This window comes from Ooceraea biroi, chromosome 5 (assembly GCF_003672135.1).
Source record: "Ooceraea biroi isolate clonal line C1 chromosome 5, Obir_v5.4, whole genome shotgun sequence".
Taxonomy (NCBI): Eukaryota; Metazoa; Arthropoda; class Insecta; order Hymenoptera; family Formicidae; genus Ooceraea; species Ooceraea biroi.
The window spans coordinates 9385998-9410759 of NC_039510.1; the positions used below are offsets into that span (position 1 = coordinate 9385998).

The 24762-nt window shown below is 36.6% G+C and overlaps 1 protein-coding gene and 2 long non-coding RNA genes across 5 annotated transcripts in view; 2 read left to right on the forward strand and 1 right to left on the reverse strand.

The window, feature by feature from the left end:
* LOC105275165 (probable G-protein coupled receptor 158) overlaps positions 1 to 24762 on the reverse strand; it is a 60428-nt gene that overhangs the window by 9543 nt on the left and 26123 nt on the right. For both annotated transcript variants that reach the window (XM_026969488.1, XM_011331830.3), the window contains exons 4-6: positions 9435 to 9558; positions 7512 to 7655; positions 5436 to 5636 (exon numbers count right to left, since the gene is read on the reverse strand). In XM_026969488.1, coding sequence (XP_026825289.1) covers positions 5436 to 5636; positions 7512 to 7655; positions 9435 to 9558 — 469 coding nt within the window. The remainder of the gene's footprint in view (positions 1 to 5435; positions 5637 to 7511; positions 7656 to 9434; positions 9559 to 24762) is intronic.
* Positions 9565 to 19925, forward strand: LOC105275164. Of its 2 annotated transcripts, XR_002192994.2 has the most exons (3): positions 9565 to 15354; positions 15783 to 18205; positions 19111 to 19925. It is a non-coding gene; the product is annotated as an uncharacterized LOC105275164 (long non-coding RNA). The 2 variants fall into 2 exon arrangements; XR_893189.3 differs by having other exon boundaries at positions 9565 to 18205.
* LOC113561903 lies at positions 23501 to 24269 on the forward strand. Its single transcript, XR_003406517.1, has 2 exons — positions 23501 to 23799; positions 24006 to 24269. It is a non-coding gene; the product is annotated as an uncharacterized LOC113561903 (long non-coding RNA).

Below are 24762 nucleotides of genomic sequence, written 5' to 3' on the forward strand. Positions count from 1 at the left end.
CCGCTGATTTGTTTCCGCCAATAGCAGCGGAAACCGAAATACGTAAATTAAATTAGTCTCGCTAAAAGCAGCGGCCGGAAGGGCCCGCTATTTTTCACCCGCGGTTGAATCAGCAAAACTCGTGGTCAAGCCTGTCTACATTCTACATTTTAGGTTTTGAACAAATCATCTCGTGAAGCGTCAAAGTTTTAGCGTCGGAAAAGGTTTTTCTTCATTTCTTTAATATTTCTTCATTTCTTCTTTTTTCATTTGGATTCCTCTAGCTTGTCGGTTCTCCGGTATTTGAATACCTACCCATTTTTCAAGCTTCTAAAATGTTGATTTCTTCAAAATAATCAAGATAATTTGTTAAATTCCGAATACATGATAATATAATGTCATATATTGTCATGTTACAGGCAACTTTGCTTTTACGATCATTTACAAAGATCAGAATTTGTTTTGCTGGCGAAAGCAGAAGCAGCACATATTTGCAAAGGTATTATGGAGTTTTTCAATGCTCTATATCTTATCCGTTGTTTAAGAATATCTTCTTTCACGTGCTTTATTCGTGTTGACAGTTGCGCTTCTGCAACTGATGTATCTCGAGTTTATATTCAAAATACATACATGCGTATATTTGTTTCGCTGGTAAACAGAGTGGATATGTATACTTGCTATTCGGTCCACTCAATTCAGTCAATATTATTATCAACAAAATTATTTATTTATGCAATAGTGACCAAATCAGTTGCGAGTTTTATTAATAATTATCGTGTTTATGTAAAAAGCAGAAAGATTAGTAATTTGAGAGAAAATAAGAAAACATATTGCTGTTGAAAATATTTTAGAATAAAGATATGTCTTCCTCTTTCAGTGCTTCTTTATAATCTCAAACAAAATTTTTGGTTGTTTTATTGCGATCCTACATTGAGAATTTCTTAAAGCTCATATTATATCATCTCTTATGTGTAAGTTGCCATAAATAAAGGAATTCTCTAAAAGACGAAACTTCAAAGAAGCAAACGTGGATAAAGCCATATTTGCGCAAGTAGTTTTTATATTTCGCATTTTTCTAACACACGATACACTGTTTGTAAATTTCTATGACATCTAAAATGTTTTCCGTTTTATACATTTATTCATTTAGAATAATGAACGTTGCCATGCCACAAAATATCTAGTTCGGCAAGCATGACTTTTAAAACCATTTGAAATCCACCCTGAATTGTTAAAAAAACAACTATTTGCGTTCTCCTATAATGGTCCCTATGGAAAAAGTAGTAGATGGAGTACTACCATCAGCTTGGAATATTTTAACTCGGCTAACATGCTAGCTGGCAAGTAAAAAGCAAGCCAATTTACTACGCTTTTTTACTAGCCGCTGCAACAGCACGCCTACAACCGGTAAAAACTTGTCAGTGTCGTGCGCAAACATGTATCAATATTATGTAATCGTAAATTTATCATTTACTTCAAATATAAGGACTACTACACGTCCGTCAAGAAAAAGTCAGTAAAAGCAGCGCGACGAACAGATTTTTTCCAACAGAATAGATATGTATGAACAAATAAGAGGATTATATTAGATATATATGAGGTTTTATAAAGAATGCCTCAAACGGAATATTCACGAGTATCATGACAATTGCCAATGAATTCTGCAGCTGATAACAAGTTATAAACGCAACGTTTCCACGCATTTGCCCTTCTGTGTGATATGCAAGAAATATGCCAAAGTTAAAGAAAAGGTCGCGAGAATCGCGATGGGAAATACCGCAAAGTCCTCCCGCAGCGTGAATACTAGGGGGAGAATAATAGCGAATAAAGTGAGTTAAAGTTCGTCCCCCCGCAACAAAGCTAATTTCCCGTTCGCGTGTCTCGACTGTTTCATTCGCGCTCGAGGATGGACTTATTTGTTGCTTCCGTTTCACCTCGTTTTCCATCGCGTTCCATTTCGTACCACCGACAAATAAAATGAAAAAAAGAGAAAAGCACGTTGTTAACTCGCCTGAGACTTACATAGACTATTAGTGCCACAAGCGCAGTTTTCTTCCTCACAAAAGGCGATTTACACGAATTTATCGAAGAGCAAGGTGAGAGCAAAAAGGGACTCCGGTACTTGCAATTCTCATGAAGTTTTTAGAGGAGAGAAACACAACGTACATGTATACCATAATAATCTTTTAAATGAAAAATAATTACTTCAATAAATTAAAATAAATTTTAATTCTTAAAATTAAATTCTTAAATTTAAATACTTAATTAAAAAATTAAAATAAAAAAATATATTATTTTAATATTCATGGAGGCAAAGAATTGTTTTTTTAGCTTTCTGATTATTCGATTCTGTTTGACATGAACTTGTCTAAAATACGAGGAACGATATTTCGCGCACACTAGGAAACGTGCAATCCGGACAAAGTTAGAATTCTATGACAATTATAATACGTACAAGATCCATTATTCTAGTTTCGCGATAATCCATGTTACGCAGATTCCAGTGAGATACGAACGGAACGATTATTACGACCGTTGAGGTACACTATCTGGATATATACCATCTGCCACTTCATAAGACAGATTACGCCGCGATATTAAGCTTGTAAATCGTGAGTCGACATGGATCGTGACGACATCGAATGACCGAATTTGCCTGCACTAAGCTTGCTTCGCCGTTTATCTTCCAATTCAAGTTTATATTAATGGAGCCATTAAAGAAAACGGAAACAATCCTATCTTCCTTTCCCTCGTATCATCTACATCTGATTAAAATTCCCGTAATCGTGATATTAAATAATTCATCTTGTAATCAAGTATAATATTAATTTCCTGTCTTCAATTATAACATATAATTGTCTCATATAGATTAATACGAATATTCCGACAATTCGAAGCAACCGTAATTACTTTTTAATGATACCATCAATCATTACCGTATTTCAATATATTTTCCAATATTTTTTAACTCCTGCGCCCTCGGTTTGTGCACGTGTGTATTAGACTAATAAAAAAAAGTTGTTTCGTTTTTTCCCTCTGCTATCTCTCCTGCACTGCTGTCCTGTAAAAAAACGAAACAAAAAATACGAACGAACTTTTTGATTAATCCGACACCTATCTTTCATTTCCGACACCTATCGAGTCTCTCATGACAGCTCATGGACGTCACGCAGGGGATTTTAATACACAAAATCCTCAAAACGCGTTACGTGTTTCAGACCGAGATCCTATTTGAGGAAAATTAAGAGGTAGGGGAGTCTGGTGGGAGTCCTATTCTGTGCGACGACGACGGTTCGCCGCGCGCTACCACCAATTTCAAGATTACGGTGACAGTATACCATGGAAAATCTGGCCGCTTCTCTGTGTGAAACTCAACGAGGCTATTCGTCGTAAATTCTGCGAAATATCGTCGAAAATGCGCGCGCGCGCGCACGCAGCAAGGCACCTTCAACCACCTCCATCCCCTTTTTCCATCCTCTTCCATTCCTCCTGCACCTCTTCTAGCTCCTTCGGCTCACCGCTTTCAATTAAAGCGCGTTCTCGCGAGAATCATTTATGTTGCTTTTTCGCATTCGCGAGTATCTCCTGAAAGCGGAAAGTTTTATACGCGAGATGATTTATGTCTGCGTTCTTTCATCCATATTCTGATACTGCGCGACCTAAAGACACGGTAAAAACTCCACAAATGTCACAAACATCTGGAGCACGGAACTTTCAGTAACTTCTGAAAGGAGATGCAGTTAAACAAAGAAAAACAAAATAGGATAATGTAATCTGTACAGATGCACAATTTTGCACTCAGAGTCTAAAAGTCGGTCTGTTATTAAAACGACTTCTTCTACCTTGCAGGCAATTTCACGAATACCTGTCGCGAATTCCTTCTGGATTTACGAGTCCTTCCCTTTCGGATGACGGAATTCCAGAACCATTGTCGTTGCAAAATTCTGGAAGCTTGCGTTAATTAATGCTGGATCCAAAGACATCTCTTTGATATCCACACAAGTCGAAAGGCAGTACTACTATCTACGCTTTGCTCACGCAAAAGCAAATGCTGAGGTGCTATTTCACCAGCACGCGAGCTTCGCGAATAAAGGTGTTAGGGCTCAAAAGGGCTAATTAACACCTCGCAGTCGAAAGCATTTCTCGCGGTCTTCGCTTTTAATATAGCGAATAAAATCTTGTTTAAAAAGTTAAAAACGGCGAAGAGATTCAAGATAAGTTCATAATCGAAAAAACGAATTTAAATCCAAGTGTCCGTGTATACATACATATACATACATACATGTGCATTATCTTGCAGGTTCAGAGTAGCTTATATTTTTCAAGTTTAATCGACCGCACGTATGCGGTTGCCGTTTCCATAATTCAACAGTACGTCGATGATTATTCGAGTAAGTATCAATGTTCCATGAATCGAATAATTTAGCATTTCCAAGCGGTTTGCGATAACTAGTGAATAATTGTAACCCCATAAAATTACATAAATAATCGCTTAAATGATTAGCCGGCGCTTCAGCATCACACTCGACGAATTTTTTGACACAAATGGCACATTGCGAGATACATGGGCAATCGTGGAAACGATTGGGAAATCGTTTCCAATCGGGAATCGATGAAACATTCATTAGTTAAATAGCACTTTAAAGAAGCCGTTGTACACAATCGCCAAGAGCTTTACACCTGGGATAAGAGCCTTTTGCACAATCGCGCGTATCGAAGACTGCGATCTAAGCTGAACAAGATTAACATGTTAACCCCGATTTATCCGAACGGTAATTAAGATTAGCGACACCGATACTACTTCCGAAGCTTTTGTCGCGGTGCATCGGTACCACCCTGCCATGCAAATGAATCGATCGCTCTAAACGCACGCCGAAGCAGAAATCCAAAAGGGAAATCACACGGGAGGAGGGGACAATAATGCTACCGTTTTTCAAGCACAAATGAACAGTGCTGTGCAAAGATCAAACAATTCATCAAATGGTTCTACGCAAACAGAATTTAAAACGCGGAGCTTTACTTAAGCGACTCGGCGATGCATGCAATTTGCTTTTTAAACTTTTATGGGTAGTTCCCATTCTCTCTTCTCTTGGATAACACTTGAGATGTCGTTTTCACAGACAGGATAATAACAAGTTAATCAACACTACAAATGTTATGCAAAAGATGGTTCCTTTTATATAAATAGTAAATTTTGCTCAAAATGAATACATATCTCATGAATGTAAACACATGTCATACTTAGGCTCTCATCGCTTCAGTTTCAAATCAAAGAGTTATATTTTCAGAATAGCTAGCTTTCAGCTCGGACATGATATTAAAAGAGCGAGCTTACGCGCGACATGTCATGTTTATCCGTACGTACAACGTCCACATCACTTTTCAAAGTACGATGAGACGAGCCATCCGTTTCAGAAAAGTTCGGAAAAATTTCCGCGAAGTACTGTGATTCCTACCTTCACGTGTCCATATTTCCATGTAAAAAGGATGACGGCTGGTAAGCAGGCGATGATGCAACACTCCAAGATCAGTATCGCCGTGCGCATCAACCAATTCAGGGATACGACGCAGGGCGAGTCGTCCTCGCACGACTCGCACCCTTCGGCACATGGCAGACATTCAAACACTCCGTTCTCGGCATATTGGCTCTTTTCGCCCTGTTGACAAACGTGAAATTATTTTCTTTAGGAAGCGCACGAATGGTAGAATGTATGTACAACAATTATGACAACCGCTCTCCTCAAAAATTAGTCACAGGATTTAATGGGATTAAAATATGAAGCAGAAATTTCTTGTCTTTAAAGGGGAAGTATCCATGGGAATTATCAGGAATCATCTGTAACACTGAGTTATTGTTTGGGAAACGATGGAGAAGAGTTACGTCGTCGACCTGAAAGAAAGCCTGCAAAACAGAAAACGTATGAACTTTGAAGAAAAATCGCGTCTTTCGCGAAAATTTCGCGCGTGTAGAAAAAGGTGAAAGATGTCGACCACCAAAGTTTCTTCTTTCTTGATTTTTCTTCAGATATTTTATTTCTCCAGGTAGCTAAGATTGAAGCTAAAGACTAATTTCCGAGCTGTATCCTTCTGACTTTTCCTCAAAGCAGCAATGTGCACATTGGCACTGTGTCCATGGTGTCTACCAAAGAAAGTTGACACGTCGTTAATATCCGGGAACGGGGGATATTAAGAATATTCGGCTAGAAGATCCACGTCGTCCATCGAAACTGTCGCGTTACAAACGATCGCACCAACTACTGAAGGGCGCGGCTGGAAAATGGTTTTACCGCCGCGCACGATGGAAATGCCCATCAAATCACAAAAGATACGTAACTCGCGGTGACAATAGATGCCATCACGCCTCGCTGTCGATATCCATTTTGCTCCTACGAGCGCAGAAGTGACGGCTGGCCCGACGGACGGACGTGAAAACTGCGCTGGGGAAAAAAAGGTGTTTCCACCGTCGTAATAGAATGGACGATAACGTGCGTTACGTCGTAACGCTGCAGCCGCCAGAACGATTTAATTGCACTTTCACGGCAATCTTTTTAGTCTACAATCGCATTTTTGCAGCCGGATGGAAAATTGAATGCGACAGAAAAATGAAACGCAGTCTGATACCAACCAGCCATTCCACGGGAATTTTATTTTATACACAATAAATTTTATTTTATGCGCAATAAAACAAATTCGAATTCCTGAATAACGAATTCAATATTCCTCTTTTCATTGGGATTCCATTTACACTTACTTTTGTAGTATTTATCGATCTTTATATATAAAAAATTTGCATTAGAAGAGAATAATAATTTTTTTAATAGAAATAATTTTAACAATCCGACTTCTTTCAGATACATGAGATACAGGATCACTAATAACGGTTCTATGATCAGAACTGAACATTAATTAACTAACTTTTTCGCAGCGAATGTAATTTATTTATATTGATGCATATTGATTCTAATTAGAATAATAGCTGTGTTTTAAAGTCTAACAAACCCCGTTAGCGCACAGTTGCTTCGGTTAGAAAAGTTTTACAATCTGAACATCGAGATTATTGCCAGGTTTGATACAATAATTACTATAATATGAGCAATATTAATTAACTAACATTAACTAACAAGGAAACAAAAGAAGTCGGCATGTGAGAAATTACTTTTTAATAAAAAAAACTGATATCCGTAAATCCTTCCACATTGATGTGCCATTGATTACCTACAAGAAACGTTTCGTTGCTGCAGCTTTAAACTTCAATTACCGACGATTAACTGTGGAATTCTAATTAATGGGGAACTGATTCCAGTAAAACTATAGCAAAAATTTCCTGAAATTTGAGCAATCTGAGAGCAAAATTTCATTCATGCCATGTTGTTGTAATTATGCTATTATATAAACAAAATACTTTCTATTATTTTCTTTAAATGTCTATATAAAGGGAAGGTATTATTACAAGTAGCATTGTGTATTTCGTAAAGCGTACAAGGCGAAAGCTGTTTCTAGACATAATATTGATTCCGCTTTGAATTACTCACCATCATCAGTTTCTCGTACTCTTCCTCTATAACTGTGCCATTGTAATATCTCTTGTCCGATTTCGTGTCCGGATAGTAGAAGCCTCGTTTGCAAACGCATCGATAACTACCACGGCGAAAACCAAGGCCGGGAATGGCGATGCACTACAAATAAAAGAAAACAATCAATTATATCTAATCAGTTCTGCATATCTGTCACTGTTTCGTTACCAAGGGCAACTGTAATTCGCATAAAAGTTTTCTCACGTACTCGTCAATCTCTCGACTAAACGCTCAACTGAATCTATTTTTCTTCCTCTTTCTCTCTCTCTTGCTCTTTGAATTATAAAATATGTACATTTATTAAAATTTTGTTATAGATGGGATTTGTAAATTTACGAATATCGAATTCTATTTAATCGAACTACTTTATTCGCAATGTTACTAACGTAAACGCTACATTCATGAAATTGTAACGTGCTTTTACTGTATACCAATATTACAATCAAAAAGACAGTTTCATCTCTGTTGATGCGTTTTTTGCAGATCTGAATATTTAAAAATTTAATAGAATTATATACTATAGGATTGAAGAGGAGTTTTTTTTTAATCAGAAGCATGTTAATTTAAAATTTTAAAGGAACATATCTGATTAAAACAGAGTACTATGAAATTTTTAACATTTGCATGTTTTATTTCGCGGGCTGTGTGCTGCGTAAAAACTGGTTAAATACATGCATTGCATGCATACTCGTGTAATTATTACTATATATTTTTCAGAAAAATAGCAAGTGATATTAAAGCATGTAACAATATTAAAATAATATCATATGGCCCATTGAAGAGAAAATTTATGATAAATTACAGATTTTAGGTATTCTGATGTATAAGAGATTCAAGTTGTTGCAAACATATTGTTTACATTCATGTAACTTGTTATACAAAAATGAAAATCAAAATAAAAATAACGAACCCATACGGCACCCATGTAACAGTAAAAAAATATTAAAAACGATGGATAGTGAAAAATGTTACTTATTTTGCCTGTATAACAAACACAACATATTTTTCCCAGTAATGTCTACAACTCTTACGCGACAGGATGTGTGTCTGAAATGTTCTCTCCAAATTGCAATTTCTTCAAGTTCGTGAGTTATCGCAGTCACAGATCGGAAAAACGTGATTTGCAGAAAACATGGTTTCAAGTTTGAAGTTTACATAAGGCATCACATACGCGCATGGTTGACAGTGACATGTAGTCTATGCTACATCTTCCACGGTTTTTAGGATGTTTCCCATATCTCGTTATACTTTTGCAAAACAAAAGAATCGCCGTGATAACGAAAATATGAAAAATTTGTAATATGCGGAATTACAAATCTTATTACGAGGAAGCTTTTACAAAAGATATGAAAAAAGTAGTCAGAACAGAAACTTGGTTTCATTGGAACTGTCATACAAGTTCCGGCTACTAAGGAATTTATAAGACATAAAGGAAATCAATCAGCAAATTAACAGCTCGTCAGGAAACATTAATGTGTCACGCGTACTTATACACATAGCTATAATATTACATAATTATAAGATGCAAAAACGATTATCCTTGAATTTCAGCGTGCCATACGAAACTGCAACTTGAAACACTAAAATCTCTGGCATGTTTTCTTACAGACTGCAACTTATCAGCAATAAAACATGCCGATAATGCTCGCGGTTTATTACGAGCGACAAAAACGCCGTACAAGCACGTAAGGTGCTTTCCGCGTGGCGGAAGGGTTGAAAGTGGCATTTACAAATAGACTCGGTCGCCATGCGGAAAAACATCCCCCGGTGGCTTTGTCCCGTTCGGTACGGCGGCGTTTAAGCACAAGCGCAGCGGCACAAAAGGACACTCGCGGGAAGCATCGATCCTCGAGGAGAGGCGTAGCGAGAAATTAGCATTACCTCGGTGGTGCGCTTTTTGCATTTGTCGCTGGCGGCGAATATGTTCAGCTGCGTGGATCCCGCCGGCAACGGGCACTGATCTATGTCCACCCGGCGGAGGTCTATGTCGATACCGCTGGTGCCCCTGCCAACGATAAATCAAATGTTTTGCGATTAAATCCTGGTCTATATAAGACGGGCTTGAACTTGCGCGCGCGAGTATGTGGCAATCGACTTGCCCCATTACCCCAAAGGTGAAATCTGCCGGCAAAAAGAGAGCGCCAACGTCACTTATCGAAATTAGTAGTAAACTAGCAGTGGAAACTAACATCCGTTTTTACGTAGTTCCAAAAGTCCTTAGTGAAGAAGTTCTTAGGAGGAAATATCTGTTTTTAAGTGACGTTCGTGCGATGCATTAAACTTGTATAATACGTTCTCTGTGTTCCTTGTGCCAAGACCGATTACCAGTTTTGCCAGAGATTTCTTCTTTAGATTCCTTTGTCACTTACATTAAATATTATTACATGATACTAAAGTAAACTGATGTGGATAAAATAGAAGGAGAAGGTTGTAATATATGAGCACATGAAACATATTAAAGAAGAAAAGAAGAGAGAACAGAATCCGCTTGCGGAAAGCGATATTCTTGGAACTTGATATCGTGAATTTTGTACTTCTTCTTGTCTTCAGAATTCTGGTCTTCAGAGAGAAATAACGTTCTATGTATGATCTTTAATATCAAATCAAATTCTGCTGCTTCGTGTCTCCTAATGCATAATTCAACGGTGCGCGTGCTGCAGGCGATTATGCGTGCAATACATCTTCCGTTGATTCCTCGACTCATGTAACCAGCCGATAATCCTTGCAACATAAAACCCGATATGGCTCCTTTGTCAGACGAATATATAGAGCGTCAGTAGCCACTTGACAATACATTCAATAAGTGATTAACATATTATAATCTGCAATAAAATTTTTCCTTACGTCTACAAATTAAAATATAAAATTAAAATATAAATATAAATTGTTAACTTTACAAGTGTGTTTCACACATTCCACTAAAATTTTTCTGGGAACTGAGGAAAGGAAGAAGATTTCCGTTAAAATTACGAAACACAGTTCATCAGAATGACTTGCTTCTCTCAGTTGTTTCGGTATTCAAAGTTAAAGTGTTGTCATTGAAACTTCCGTCATTATTTTTAACTGTGTTTTAACTCTATATTGTCTTTAGCGAGCAAATGGCGTTGCAAGTTTGGGATACTCCGTTGAGCAAATCCGCTTGACTTCCCCTTTCCCGATGGTTGGCCCGGTATCGATTCTTGATTTGCAAGAATTACGATGCGTTCGCAATCGCAATCGCGCTGATAACAAATTTCCTTTTAACGGATATTGCATTCTTCGGAACGACATAGCTCCGTTCTTTTTCAACTGCCGGCATTTACCATGATTTCTGCCTGCAGCGGCCCGTGAAATTTTGCATTTTTCGATTCACACGCAGGTGGGACGCGAGAGGGAAATGTTATTTCCGACGTGCGATTGCAAGCAAATTTTCACGACCTCCGAACATATCGCTTGGATATTTCGTGAATGGTGATTTCACTTAGTCCAGTTGAGTGGAAACGTTTCAACTACATTGCACGAGCGCTTCGACTCACTCGAATAGCCAACGGCGAATAAGTCTAATGTCTTAATAATACAGCATCAAAAAGCTTTAACGTAAAATTCCAGTTTAAATCACTGCTTTTGACACTTTACGAGTAAAAATATTATTTGCTGTCGGAAAACGATAATAAATGTTCTGTTCTACATTATTATACGTGATTGTGGCGAAGACAGAAGATGCGTGAAAAGCGAGTGAGTTTAATATGTCTTGTTAAGAAATTAAGTCTTTTTATTCATCGTTGTTCCAACAACTAAATTAAAACATATATCTTTCTACATGAAATATGAAGATGTGGAAACGCAAAACTATTAAGGCAATTTCTCGCTTAAGCGATCAGGAGTTCAGGTCTTCATGCGCGTCGAATAACTCTCTTCAAACACCATTTAATCGTTTATCGTTGAAGCTCAGATGATAATAACTTTATATTGGATAACAGAGAGATGACGGTGACTGGCTTCATATCTTGCTACAAACAAAGCACATATCTCGCATTGCAAATTTGTGGGGGGACACGCCAGATCCAATACCGCAAATATGAAAATAACTATAACGTATCCGACCACCTATATCACCCCACGTGCCATTGTGTGAAAATGCAAGAATTTCCACTCGAGTCGCTGTAGCAGTGAATCGCAAAGGACGGTATTTTCTCATTTTCCATGTTGTAGCTCAGTAACAATTAATATCACCATGTTGTTTCGCTGAAAGAGAAAGAGAGACTCCTGCTCTGTTGACACAGGGACTTCAAATGGTCGCTTTCAGAACAGAACTAAAAGCTCTCCGAACGGTTAAATCAATTTACATAACTGAGTTTCATTCGTACTTTAAATTAACTCCTATGACAGCACATTTTGCAACATACTCGAAATTGCCATTAGAGGAAATAAAACATTAATTAATTGCTATGTTTTTCGTTTTCTGCAACAGTATATTGGAAAAATTTAGCATGTAATCAGTAATTTGTCATATTTTATGCTGCATGTGTATAGATATATAATCATTTCATCATAATGAATTCTTCCGGATTCTTTTCCTGTCGAGAGAGAGGGAGAGATAGCCAGAACCAGATATGTTTTATTTTATTTATACAGGAAATAGTTAATTAATTGAATCACGTTCTGCAAGCAAACCTGACAATATTGTTAGTTGGTCGGTCGAGTTCTTCCAGCAGATTTTAATCCAATTATTCTACCGAGCAGAGTTGATCAATATAAATATTTGAAAGCGCGCGTCCTGCGAAAAGCGCAGACAGGTCTTGTTTGCAATAAAATAAAATCATATCAGGAAATCAGATTAAAGTGTTACACACGTATGCAAGCGCAATATAAATAGATCTATGAACGAGCTGAAGTTAACTTTGCCATGTAACTGTTTATCAAAATTTATTATACAATATTTACTGCTGCTGCTCCATCTTTTATTGCATTACCGAGATACTTATAGTCTCCGATAAATTTATTAAGCAAAGTGTAAATTTAAGCCGAACGCTCCATAGCTAAAGTGAAATACGATTATTTTTTAACACTCTGCACATGGCGAGTATATTTAAACGCTTTTAAGCCGTAAGGATTTCGCTAGGCTGTATTAAACCTCTATAAAGGGTAGGATATCTGCATACTTCATCGTCAGGAAGACGAAAATTGCTGAAAATATCCCAGTCTCATGTTCGTCAAATTGGTCATATCGATTATCGATTGCAACTACGAAAGGGAACTCCGGGAATTCCGAATTATCATCGCTTTCACGAAAGAACGACTTCACTTGCCATCAAGTGAAGTAGAATTGGAATTTTATCATTGCACATACACACGCATACGCTATACACATACACATGCATGTATATGTACAGCTTATAGTCATAAGTTAATTATTGATTTCCAGTTTGTCGGTTAATCGATATATCAAATCAGAGGAAACCTTTTTACAGTTAAATCTGTTTTCAATTTTTATACTGTAAACTCAAAGTGACTTTAACATGATCACAGAAACAGTTTACCCCAGCTTCGTTACAGGAAAGCAGTTCCATTTCATCAACTTAATGTACATGATCCTAACTGATCTTAATTCATTTTATCTGCTCGTCGCGTCTGTGATTATTTGTTTATTCAAATTTGATAGCGAGAAATGAGACGCGCATACACATTCCATTACTCCAAGTTATTCTGTAAGAATGTAGGAGCGTGACATGTGCATAATTATCGTTAAATAATTATCGGCGCGCAATTCCGGTGCAAGTTAGGCCGAGATAATAAGGTAACCGGTTAAACGTATAAATTGGGTGCGCATGTGCCTCGGAGGTTTTAGCAAACTCTCGATGCCGTGGTAACGCGGTGACCCGTGCCGAAAGCCCAGCTCAGGCCGGTTACCGTATTACAAATTAGATTCGCTAACTCTTCTCTAGCAGATAATTCGTTTAAACGTCCGGGCGCGAAATAGAGCGGGTAACTCAATGGCCTTGGCTAACTGGATTTTTCAGCCGGACACAAAACTGACGTGATTACCTGCAATTATAATGATATCACCACATCTCACCCTCGCCCGCGAAGTTAATGATCGAAGAAACTTGGAAGCAAACAAGTCGGTCCCCAGAAAGCGTAGGATAACAGGTGTCCCTGATCGACTGCATTTCCTACCAATCTGCAATCCCTTCAACGAACTTCAGGTTGTCTTTCCTCAAGGGAAATTCGATGGATCGTTCACTTACACCGCTGTTGCCGGGACCGTTTCCAATGAAACTGCTCTTGTGTATTTCGAGTTCGAACTTCACGTTAATGGGAATTTATTTTTGAATTCAGTCATCAAAAACTCGGCAAATCTAAGAACTGAAATTAATTTGGTGTTGTAAAAAGTTGAAGAGGTTGACGTCTGCCATCGCATAATTTTCTCTAAAGACTCATTAGGAACATCCGGCTGAAATTGATGCGAAACATCTCACATATGACTCTACTACAGTTATGCTTGGATACTAATTTACTTAAGTACTAATTTTCTCGAGCCCTAACATGCTTGGCTGCTAACTTTCTTAAATACCAAATTCCTGGAATCCAGATTTCAAGGAGTCCTAGCATATAAGACTTGGCTTTGATCCTAGTTTGCCTGGATAGTCGCTGGCCTAGATAGTAGTTTGCTTAGATCCCAGCAAACCTCCTTTCTCTATGTACAAGTTCCATCTTTTGTGTTCCAGCTTTTGGGTTTCTTGAATTCGACAGTGCACGACTTTCTTCAGCAAAGAACATGACATATCATACATATTTTGATCAAACGCATCAGGGAACTCACGCAGAAATATGATAAGACAAGAATAATAAATTGAAAATAAACCAAAGAAAAACAGAGATTTCCTCTCTTTATGTATAAGTTTCATCTTTTGTATTCCAGCTTTTGAGTTTCTTGAATTCGACATTGCACGACATTCTTCAGCAAAGAACATGGCATATTACACATATTTTGATCAAACGCATCAGAGGCAGAAACACATATTTCGCAGAAATATAAGACAAAAGTAATAAATTAAGAATAAAAGGAACCAAAGGAACAGAGATCTGATAGTTCTATTAATGAATACTCTCCACCTTGGTCACGAGACTTTTATTCATTCGCGATAAGGTAAGAAATTCAGTCCGCGCTCTGCCTTCGCGAAGAATTTGTCACGTCTATAAAACGTGGATCTCCGTCAGCTTGCACTCGATGCGAGGTAAACGACGCACGAATGTGAAGATACGCGAGCAGCAGAGAGAGGAGAGACGAAAAGGAAGAAGAGGAATTCCCGGTGGGAAGGGTGCACGGTTGTCGTGGCGCCGAATGTTATCATCCTCGCATCTTCCTCATCGTATTCGTCGCTTTGATTCTATCCGCAATTCGTCGGTGAAACATTTTCCTAGGAAATACCGCGAACGTGCGTCGCAAGGTACACAAGTTCCAGAACTGCGAGTCGTATTGGCTGCTCATGGATTAAATGCATTAACATCCTCGAAGCGGCATGGGATTGTGTGCGTATGAATGTAAATTAATTAGAGATATTTGTAAAATTTATGCGCTTTCGCTTACGATATTTAATAACTGTGGTAATTACCATTATAATTATCGTTTTGTTCAGTTTATCACTTGGTACTTATCGATTGGATAAGACGTGTGATTCCAGAATACCGTATACTGTATGTTACAATGAGCTTTTCTACGAGGACATAGGAACACGCCGGGAACGAGTTTGTGGAGGCGAAATTCTGTTAAAACTAACTAAGCGAAGGCGGTTGTGAAAACAATTTCACTCGCAACAAGGTAAGCTCTCTCAGTCTCCACAAAGTGATACGTGTCCTTCTAGAGCATTTCCGTTGTTGGTGACTAACTGACCGCTGCCAGGATTGCTAAATAAGAAGATTTCTAAACTTTTCCTAATGAGTTTCCTTTCTAAATTCTAAATTTTCCTAAAAACAAATCCTAAATTTTCCTTCCATGATTACTTAGTCCTCTATCAATTTCTATTGACAGAGAATCACAATTCTGGAAAAATTCTTGGAAATTATATAATACTTGCATTTCCTCAACACACGTATCTGTCTTATATAATTGTTTAACGCCGCGCGCGCTACAAGAATATATAATTAATTTGATAATACCCATAATCTTCGCCTTTACTTCACAATAATTGTGTTAGACAGTCAAGATTGCCGTATAATGGGACAAAGATATACAGGTGTAACTTTCAGCCTTTACAACTACGGAACTTGTGGTTTCAACAAGAATCCCAGGAACTCCATCTCGGCACTTTGAATTCGACCTCATTGTAATGCGGAATTTGATCTGCGCCATTTTCGTGAAATCTCATTACAAAGTGCGGTATGTAATCAAAATTATCCGAGGAATTTAATTTATGCCACAATCTGCAATAGTTGTATCAATATTGTAGGTGAGAGCAAACCACGGTTATTCTGCGGTTTAAAGGTAAATAAACGAATATCATAAATATAACGTTGCCTTTGTTCTACTTTTGTACTGTGCAAGAACGTCAGTCGTTTCCGTTTCAAGATATTGATCTGGCGAAATATGTCGTCTTCTATTTACGCACGGCCGGCTTCCTCAGGAATTTCCTCTATTTTCGGAAGCCTAATTGTAGTCTATTGTAATCGCGTTCCATTCTTTGCTGTCGCACCTGCAACCAGCTGGAATTCAACTTCCTGTCTAGCGACAGCAGGAACATTCGCTTTTCTATTAGCAGTTTCATTAAAGTGAAAAATGGTTTTGTGTATCATATCTCACAATTATTTAGAGTTTCAAGAACTTGAACGTAATATCCGAGACTTTATACTTGGTGCAATAATGAAGTGAAATCGAACAGATATTTCTAAAGTACGAGGAATATACAGAGCGTGGAATACAGAGAGTGTTTCATGAGAACATCAAACTTCTGGATGGAAACAATCTCTTGACATATTTCGACCTTTTCTTATCGTAACTTTAAAGTTATGCTCTTCGAGATTACAAATAAGGCAATATTTCATCTCTTAGTTAATTTAAGTTCGTGTTAGTGTAACTTGATTGTGAGAATGTCTAAAATGTTTAAGGGATTATGGAAATATTATGGAAGAGATTACGAATTACATCGTTAGACACAACAGATTTTGGTATCTATCTTTTTTATGAATAAAACTTTGATTAAAAATATTGCTATCTTAGTTTGTATATTGAATATTATATAATATTTTCCTCAAAAATTCTATTTCGTTATTCCAATAAAACTGTGTTGAAACTGCATAAAGAATAACGTCCAATATTTTTACTGCTTTCAAAATACTTGAAATTCTAAAATTGAATAACGCAAGCTAATTCTCAAAGTAAATGCATCAACCTTTCTAAGAACAATAAGAACGATAAATGGGATCGACAACATAGCATTGATCGAGCAAGTTTATCAATTGTGTTAAACAAATTAAAGTTTGATTGTGTAGTTTAATTCTGCGATATACTTGCTTCAGTCATTTAATTGAAAAGTCTTGGAATTAGATTATGCACAAATATGTAATTACATATTAATACTTTAAATTTGTTATCTCTCTTAGCAGTTATTTCTCTTAGGTCGTGCAAATGATATGTGGTTCAGATGGTTAGCAATCGCTAGAACCAAAACAAATAATTACAGAATAAATTCTTGTACATATAAAACTCTTCGATAACGTTCACAGAAGTTTATCTCTAATTTTTATTTTCTAAGAGTTACTTCAATTTATTTTATTTGCCTTACCTACTTCAAACAATTGAAATAAAACGGACAATGTTTTATTACTCAAAAGATTCGACATAACAATGAAAGCTCTTATAATAACAACAGATTTTTAAGGAACTTGAGGAAGTCGATCTTAAGCGATACAAGCGATGAGGAAAGAATTACATTTAGAGCAACTTCCTCGAGTCCTTAAAAAAGTGGGCGCGCGTTGCATTTAATCGTTCGATTTAATCGTACAATTTAACCGAACGATTTTTCTCGAGGACGATAGAAAGCTTCGTACACTTCGCGAACGCGAAGTCTGTGAGGTTTCGCCACTTGCCAGTAGAAGATTAAAGCGGAATCTCCGGTAATCGATCGCTTGCCCTTCTCTATTTGCCTGCCACACGCTTCTCTCCCCGCGGAAGCTGCAATTTCGAGAGTCCGGTAATCCGTTGCAACTGCGTTCCATTCTTTCCGGCCGCATTTGTAGCCCGAATTTACTTTCGCCGAGCGATAACGGCAGGAACGTTTGCCTTTCATCCCGCGACAGTCCTTTAAGTCCTTTAAGTCCTTTAAGAGTTCTTCCTCGAGAAGCTCGGAAGTCGTGTACGAACGCTTTTAATCCAACCGGAGTCCGCTGCGAGGGAAGTGCAACAAAGAGCCAACCTTTTAAAGCGATAAAGCTTAACGTTTGCCAATTGATAACAGGCGATAACGATAAGCCCGAATATCAGGAAAAAGAGATTCCAATCGTTGGAAATTATTCACCAGGCTGAAGAGGCACTCGCGAGAAACACGATCAATTCTGCTGAAGAATAACACGTTTAACGTTCGAGGTAATATGTTCAGTATTACAGTGTGCCATACTACCGCGAACATCAGTACAAACTTTTCGATAGAACGGATACGAATTCCGGCTTCTGGAAGGTAAAATTATTAATATTTTTCATTATTCTAATTCTCATAACCTTTCCTGAGTTTTGTGGAATTCTTTCGCTGAGGAAGATAAAAGTGACAATATAGATTAGTGTATCTATGTTTGTTATGCACGTACAATGAAAGTGAGGTAATTTATCATAATCCTGAGGAATATGAAAATTTGAAAAATTAAATCAAGTTAGATGTAATATTACAGATCGACGAGACTAAGATAAATAAAAGATAACATGTGTGTTTAATCTGATACGTATGTATGCGTGAGTGTATCGCAAAGTGACATAATATATTAAATTTATATTGGATTATATGTTATTATACTGTTGCAACGTTAAATGTCAATAATGTGAAACAATAAAGTATCGAGTTAGCAGGAAATATTTGAAGACCACTTCAATAAATGATAGAGAAACGAATTGCTGCTGGAAAAGTTCAAAAACGATAGTCCGATGATGTTACATGTATTCACGTATAATATTACATAAAACTGCAGAAAGTTTCGAATATCGTTTCAAGTAAAGTATTAAACATTCAAATTTCAGAGATTTGAATTAAAACCAGAATACCGCCCCTATAAATAAAGGGTATTTCATAAAATTAAGAAATATGTTACTTAAAGGGTTTCAAATAATAATATTCTCGAATAGTATTTAAAATCGAAGAATATATTAAATATTAATAAGACTTAAATTTCAAAAATTGAAATTAAAACCAGAATATCGTTTACAAGTAAAGGATATCACATAAAATTAAGAAACATGTGATTTAAAGAGTTTCAAATGATATTACCTAATGATATTCTCGAATATCACTTAAAATTAAAGAACATGTTACCATTAAATTAAAAATAAAATAAAATAACAATAATAAAATGAGGACCATTATTTAATATTCAGGAGCATCCAATCCAAGATAGTCGATCTGGAAGACAGAAATCTATCGAATATCTGACGGTCGATTGGAAGGAAAAATAGGATTATCGAAAATCGTTTAAGGATTTGACAATCGAGGAAGCGTTACAATGGCTGAGAGAACGGCGACTGACAGTGAAAAAGTGGAAGAAATCGCGCTGGATAAGACGCAGGAGATCAACGCCATTTTGTCAGCGGAGACGCCGGTTGTCACGGAAGATGGAGGCGAAATTAACAGACGGGTCAAGAGGAACATCATCATCGTACCAGAACCCAACGTGTTTGAAAAAGATGGAACGACATACCGACGCGATAGGAATGGACGTTGGAGACCCGTATTGCACTAATTAACATTCCACACGGAATTAGTTTGCGTTTTGTTTTTTAAATGCTTTATCGATTTTTACCCATCGATTGATAGGTCAGGTGATTCAAACGGTTTTAAAGTATTGGAAATTTAATGAATTTTTATTAGCATACTGGCAAAGCGGCTATATTAGTAAACGACCGTTACACTCCAAGTTTCCAAGATAACGTGTAACATCCTGCAATATATATCGTTTTAATTACCACAAAGTTCGGAGACTCATCTTAAGATACCTTCGAAGATTTCAGAAGATTTCTTGAAAATGATCTCTTTAAGAGTTTACAAGTTTTCAAAACCATCTCAAAATGATCTCGAAGAAATTATTTCAAGCATGATAATAATTCGGCAGGAATGAATCAAGATTTGTATACATGTGCTTTTGGAAATATTTGGAAGATTCTATGTACCTTGTCAAGAAAGAACTTTCACAATTTTTAATATTCTATATTTCTCCTTCTTCTTCTTTGTATTTCTCTCTTCTGCGCAGCACTGTAATTTCGATATTCACGCAATCTCGTGGACAAGATATTTTCGGCGAGTTGCTCGCACATATGCATATTTATAGAGTTCTATGCGGACATTATTTGAAATGCAAAACCATACTCGGTTATTTCGATAATATTAAATAAAACATTTTCGCATGCGATTATAGCGATTCCGCGGAAAAGAGGAAAAGCTTATTGCTAATACGCAATCATTTCAGATTGATCGCAGTAAGAGTCTCGATACGCAGATAAATATTTCTAGAAATGCACGAAGTACAACGTTAGAAGTAAGTTATCATTTCTTAAAAGTTATCATTTCTTAAAAGTGCTTAACCAGGTCGTACTTTTATAAATCGTGATAAGTTCTTATCAAAACTTCCGTGAACTTCTGACACGCCGCCGTCCACATTGCGACAGTACAATTCCTGCAACGGCAACGGCAACTATCACAGATTATCATTTCACAAATACACGAATTGCTTGATGGAATATTTATCATTACGTAACACGTAACGATAATATCCGCTTTATAAACAATCAACTAGCAAGTAAGCGACGCAAAACGTTCTCGCCTTTTCGAGGAAGATAAGATACTTCACGTTATACGTGACGTGCGGAAAGATCTTATCGAAAGCGACGTTCAAGACAGTTTGTGTTCGCTGACCCATATCAGAGATGACAGTTTGGACAGTATTGTTAATAATTGCGTTGATAAGGGCAACCGCGTCATTACCATTGCCGGAAGAGAATGAAAATGTGTTGAGTACCACTGAAACAGGAACAACAACAATAACAGACAGTGTAAGAGTAAGAAGTACCACTGAAGCAATAACAACAACAACAGACGGTGTAAGAGTAAGAATGTACAACGTTATAGTAGTGCCAGACCTCCCGTGTCCACCTGGAGAGCGACGTGATTTGAGAGGGAAATGTCGAATGGTCATGAATGCTTTTGGAAACGAAAATTAGCAGCAGAATTAAATGCGGTAAATGAATGTGCATTAATATTGAACGATTACTATTTAACATTATAATAACATTATAATATATTGATAAAAAGAAGAAATATCTCTTTTCGAAAGTGACGTACATAAAACTGCATGATAATCTTCAATTACGTTCATTAATGTTTGATCTCAAAATACGAGTATTTTTGATTGAATTGAATATTTATGAAATGATGTGCATGTGTAACAAGGTATGATGGAAATTTCTATGCCTTCTATGTAAATCTTTCGTGCCGAAATTACCTCGAAAGTATTTTCGCATTCTGCTCCGGAACGCTCCAAAACGCTCCGGAACACTCCTGAATATTTCACATACGTTTATACCTCCAATCGTATTATTCCGGCTTACTCTATGGCTGTCTGAACGCACCAATAGAAGAGAATTTATAGCATGCAAAAAAGAAAACATAAAAAAACCTTAAAAAAACCGTTGCACATAATTCATTTTTTATGTCGCCGAACGAGGATGTCACGAGTTTTATTGCCGTATTTATTTATGCGCTGCGTTTTTACATTCGTTTGCAGATTCGGCGACGCTATCCGAAAACCATAAATATCGTGATGGAAACGATAGCGACGTGAAAATGGCCAAGTGATTTGTTCGTTTTGTATCATCACAGGAAAGCCGTTTCGCTCAGCAACGAATCTGTGGCCATTAACTGCTCATTACAAAATGCAATCGTTTCGTCGATTCTGATATGCGCATTATTTAGCCTGTACTATTGTTATTATATTGTATCATACTCTGTAGCCATAATATAACTTCTGATATATTATGATAAAAATATTTTTCATTTCTCTCTTTTATCTTTCTCCTTTTCTGTATAAAATAAAGAGGCGCGTAGGCGCCTTAACGAAGTTTAGTCATAAACAGAAAGAACCCATAAAATGTGTCATTAGATGTAATGCCGGGGCTATAAGAAGGTACTACAGCAACTTATTTTCAAAATACTTGCTGGAACAAGTAGAATAAGGATAATGAGCAAAAAATGTAATAAAGGCTTCAAAGAGTTTGCAGAAGTTACAGTAATCAAGAAGGAATCAGAAAGCAAAGAGGACACGAAACGTGAGACAACTTGGCGAGATTCCGATGTGTATTTTTAAGCGGAATTAAAATTTTGTATCGTCTGAGGATAAAGTGTTTCATCAGTCTCGCGCTAATATTCATGGCGATAATAAACCTTGGTGCCACTGGAAACCTGTTGGGAGGACGAAGATACGCATCTTTATGCTAATACTCGAGATTCTTGTCCACGGGAAAAAGAGCAATGTTGTAGACATGCTCAGAAGAGCAACCGTAAAGCCATCTCCGGAAGGCAAGGAACAGGATTCCAGAAGAGAATGTCGCGAGTCTTTATAATAGTCGAGAACCGAGATAATTGTTTCTTCTTTGAAAAACCCTAGTTATCTCTGGCAGACGGAATAATGTAAAAACGGGACAGAATAAAAATAAAAACGCATATAATTAAATCAAGCGCGATTTTGTAAAACCACAACGCACAAAGCACAAAGGTTGAATTTTATGAGTCTTCGAAATATTTTAATGGAACTTCCAGATTTCCTGATGGAGCGTCTCTTTAATTTTTACCAATGATAAAAACTGATCTAATTAATTGTGTTAAAAAATGATCTAATTAATTGTGACTATTAACGTTAGCGATATTGCGTTAACGATTTGCGTTTTAAGCTGCTCTTAAATTGAAATATGTTATTGCGAACTATCGAGGTAACTTAAATAAAAGTTACGTGCTTCGAAAAAATTACACATTTTAGCTTGCGACATACAATATTTCTTGCAAGAGAACATGTATATATTTTGTCTGTTTGCTCGAGAATATCTACTTCTCAAAAATGTCAGCTTAGAAGAGAGGTCGAATTTTAAAATATCACAGCTTCGATAAAATGGCGAAAATATTCCGAATATTAAATAAAACACAGATATACAAAATATTTAAATATATATACAACATTTGCAACTGATTTTATATTATAATGTCATTTTCCAAGTTAAATATGAAAAAAATTTAATTAAAGTACTCTCCAACTTTGTGTAAAATGTTACATATTTGTATTCTCATGTTACAGCTGGCATTTTTATTTATATTTGTCAACCTTTGTAATCGTAAGCTTTGTTTAACAACCAGCGTTTAAACTATTATACCATATTTTGAACATAGTAATTTCGATGATCATATAAAAGAACATATCTTTTATAAGTATTTGTAACCGGTTTATAACCAGTCTTTTGCATAATGATGATAAAGTTTACATAATCAGGAACACTTATGGATTATAAATACTGAACGCGCAATGAGAATATGGGAGAATTTAAATCTTTTCTTGAAAAGATAAAGACATCAGCTTACGGAGACTCGAATTCGTGGTGAGTTATAAACGATAGTGAAATTATACAATAAAGAAATACTGCGAAAAAATACAAAAGCAAAAAGTTTTTTCAAATAATTTGAAAAAAAGGTAAATATTAATAAAGAAGAAGAGAATATTTATACAATATTTATCAAGTATCTTGTAAAAAGATATAGAAAAGAGAACAAATGATATTTAGAATTTAATTTTATAATCTTTAGATCACGAAAAGTATATTCTCAATTCATCATGAGAACATTTCTAAATTTTGTTCTACTCATCACGTTGATGATTGCCATTATGATACCATTGGGAATCTGCAACACGACAACCGAAGCATATAGAAGCACCATTATTGGCGTTCCTATGAGAACTTCTTGTCCGCCAGGCCAGCGAAAAGATTCTCATGGAGTATGTCGTAAACCAACATAATAGCAATGATCCACAGGTAATTGTCAACTAACATAATTATCTCTTGCAAAAGTTAACGTCTGCTTTTAATGTTTTTATTTGCCGTACATTGCAATTATTCTTAATTAATGCGTAATTTTATTCCTCAAAAATTTCTCTTCCATCGTACCAAGAATAAAATCCATATCATACGTAAATAATAAAAAAAATCTTCATCACAGTCGTAATTTTTCGGTTCTTCAGAATTGAATATCATCAAAAACCGGTTTTCCTCATCAAAAAGAGTGACGTAATCTGAAGAATATAAATATCGGACTTGTGAGAGGCAGAGATTGTTCACCTGCTGGAATTCGTTGAAAGCCCAGTCCAATTTGTGCTGATTTCTGTCAGTTTGAATTTAAACTCGTGAAACTCTGAAGAACTCAAAAGCCTATAAGAGGAATGTTGATAGAAATATAATAAAGTGGTGGTATTTTGTTATTATTTAAAAACTAGTTTGTGATACTACTTGAAAATGAAATTTCTTGCAAGCATCCTGCTTATAATTGTGACCCTGGCAGTCACTGTGATTCTACCTGTAGCATGTCAAAAAAACACAAACGGGCAGGAAGCGGAAACAATCGAACCTCCGCCTCTAAGCGCTTTCATAGTTCTTCCGGATAGAGTTACTTCCTGTCCGCAAGGCCAACGAAAAGATCATCACGGAAACTGCCGGCCGATTGCTTAATCACACAAAAATACGCAAGGTAATTATCGAAAGCGTGAGATAACAGTCGAACACTCGTATCTTGTGGCAAGTGCACGGGATCGATATGAGTTGACTGTATTCTTACGTGCCTACATTTTATCTTCATCTTTTCACTACACGTACAAGTCATTTCAAGCTACAATTTAATACAATTACAATTATCCCCCATGAGTAATCCTATATTTCAACTATCTTGTAAAATCAAGGTTCTGCTAATATAATCGCTACATGTATCTAGTTAAATCTCTTATC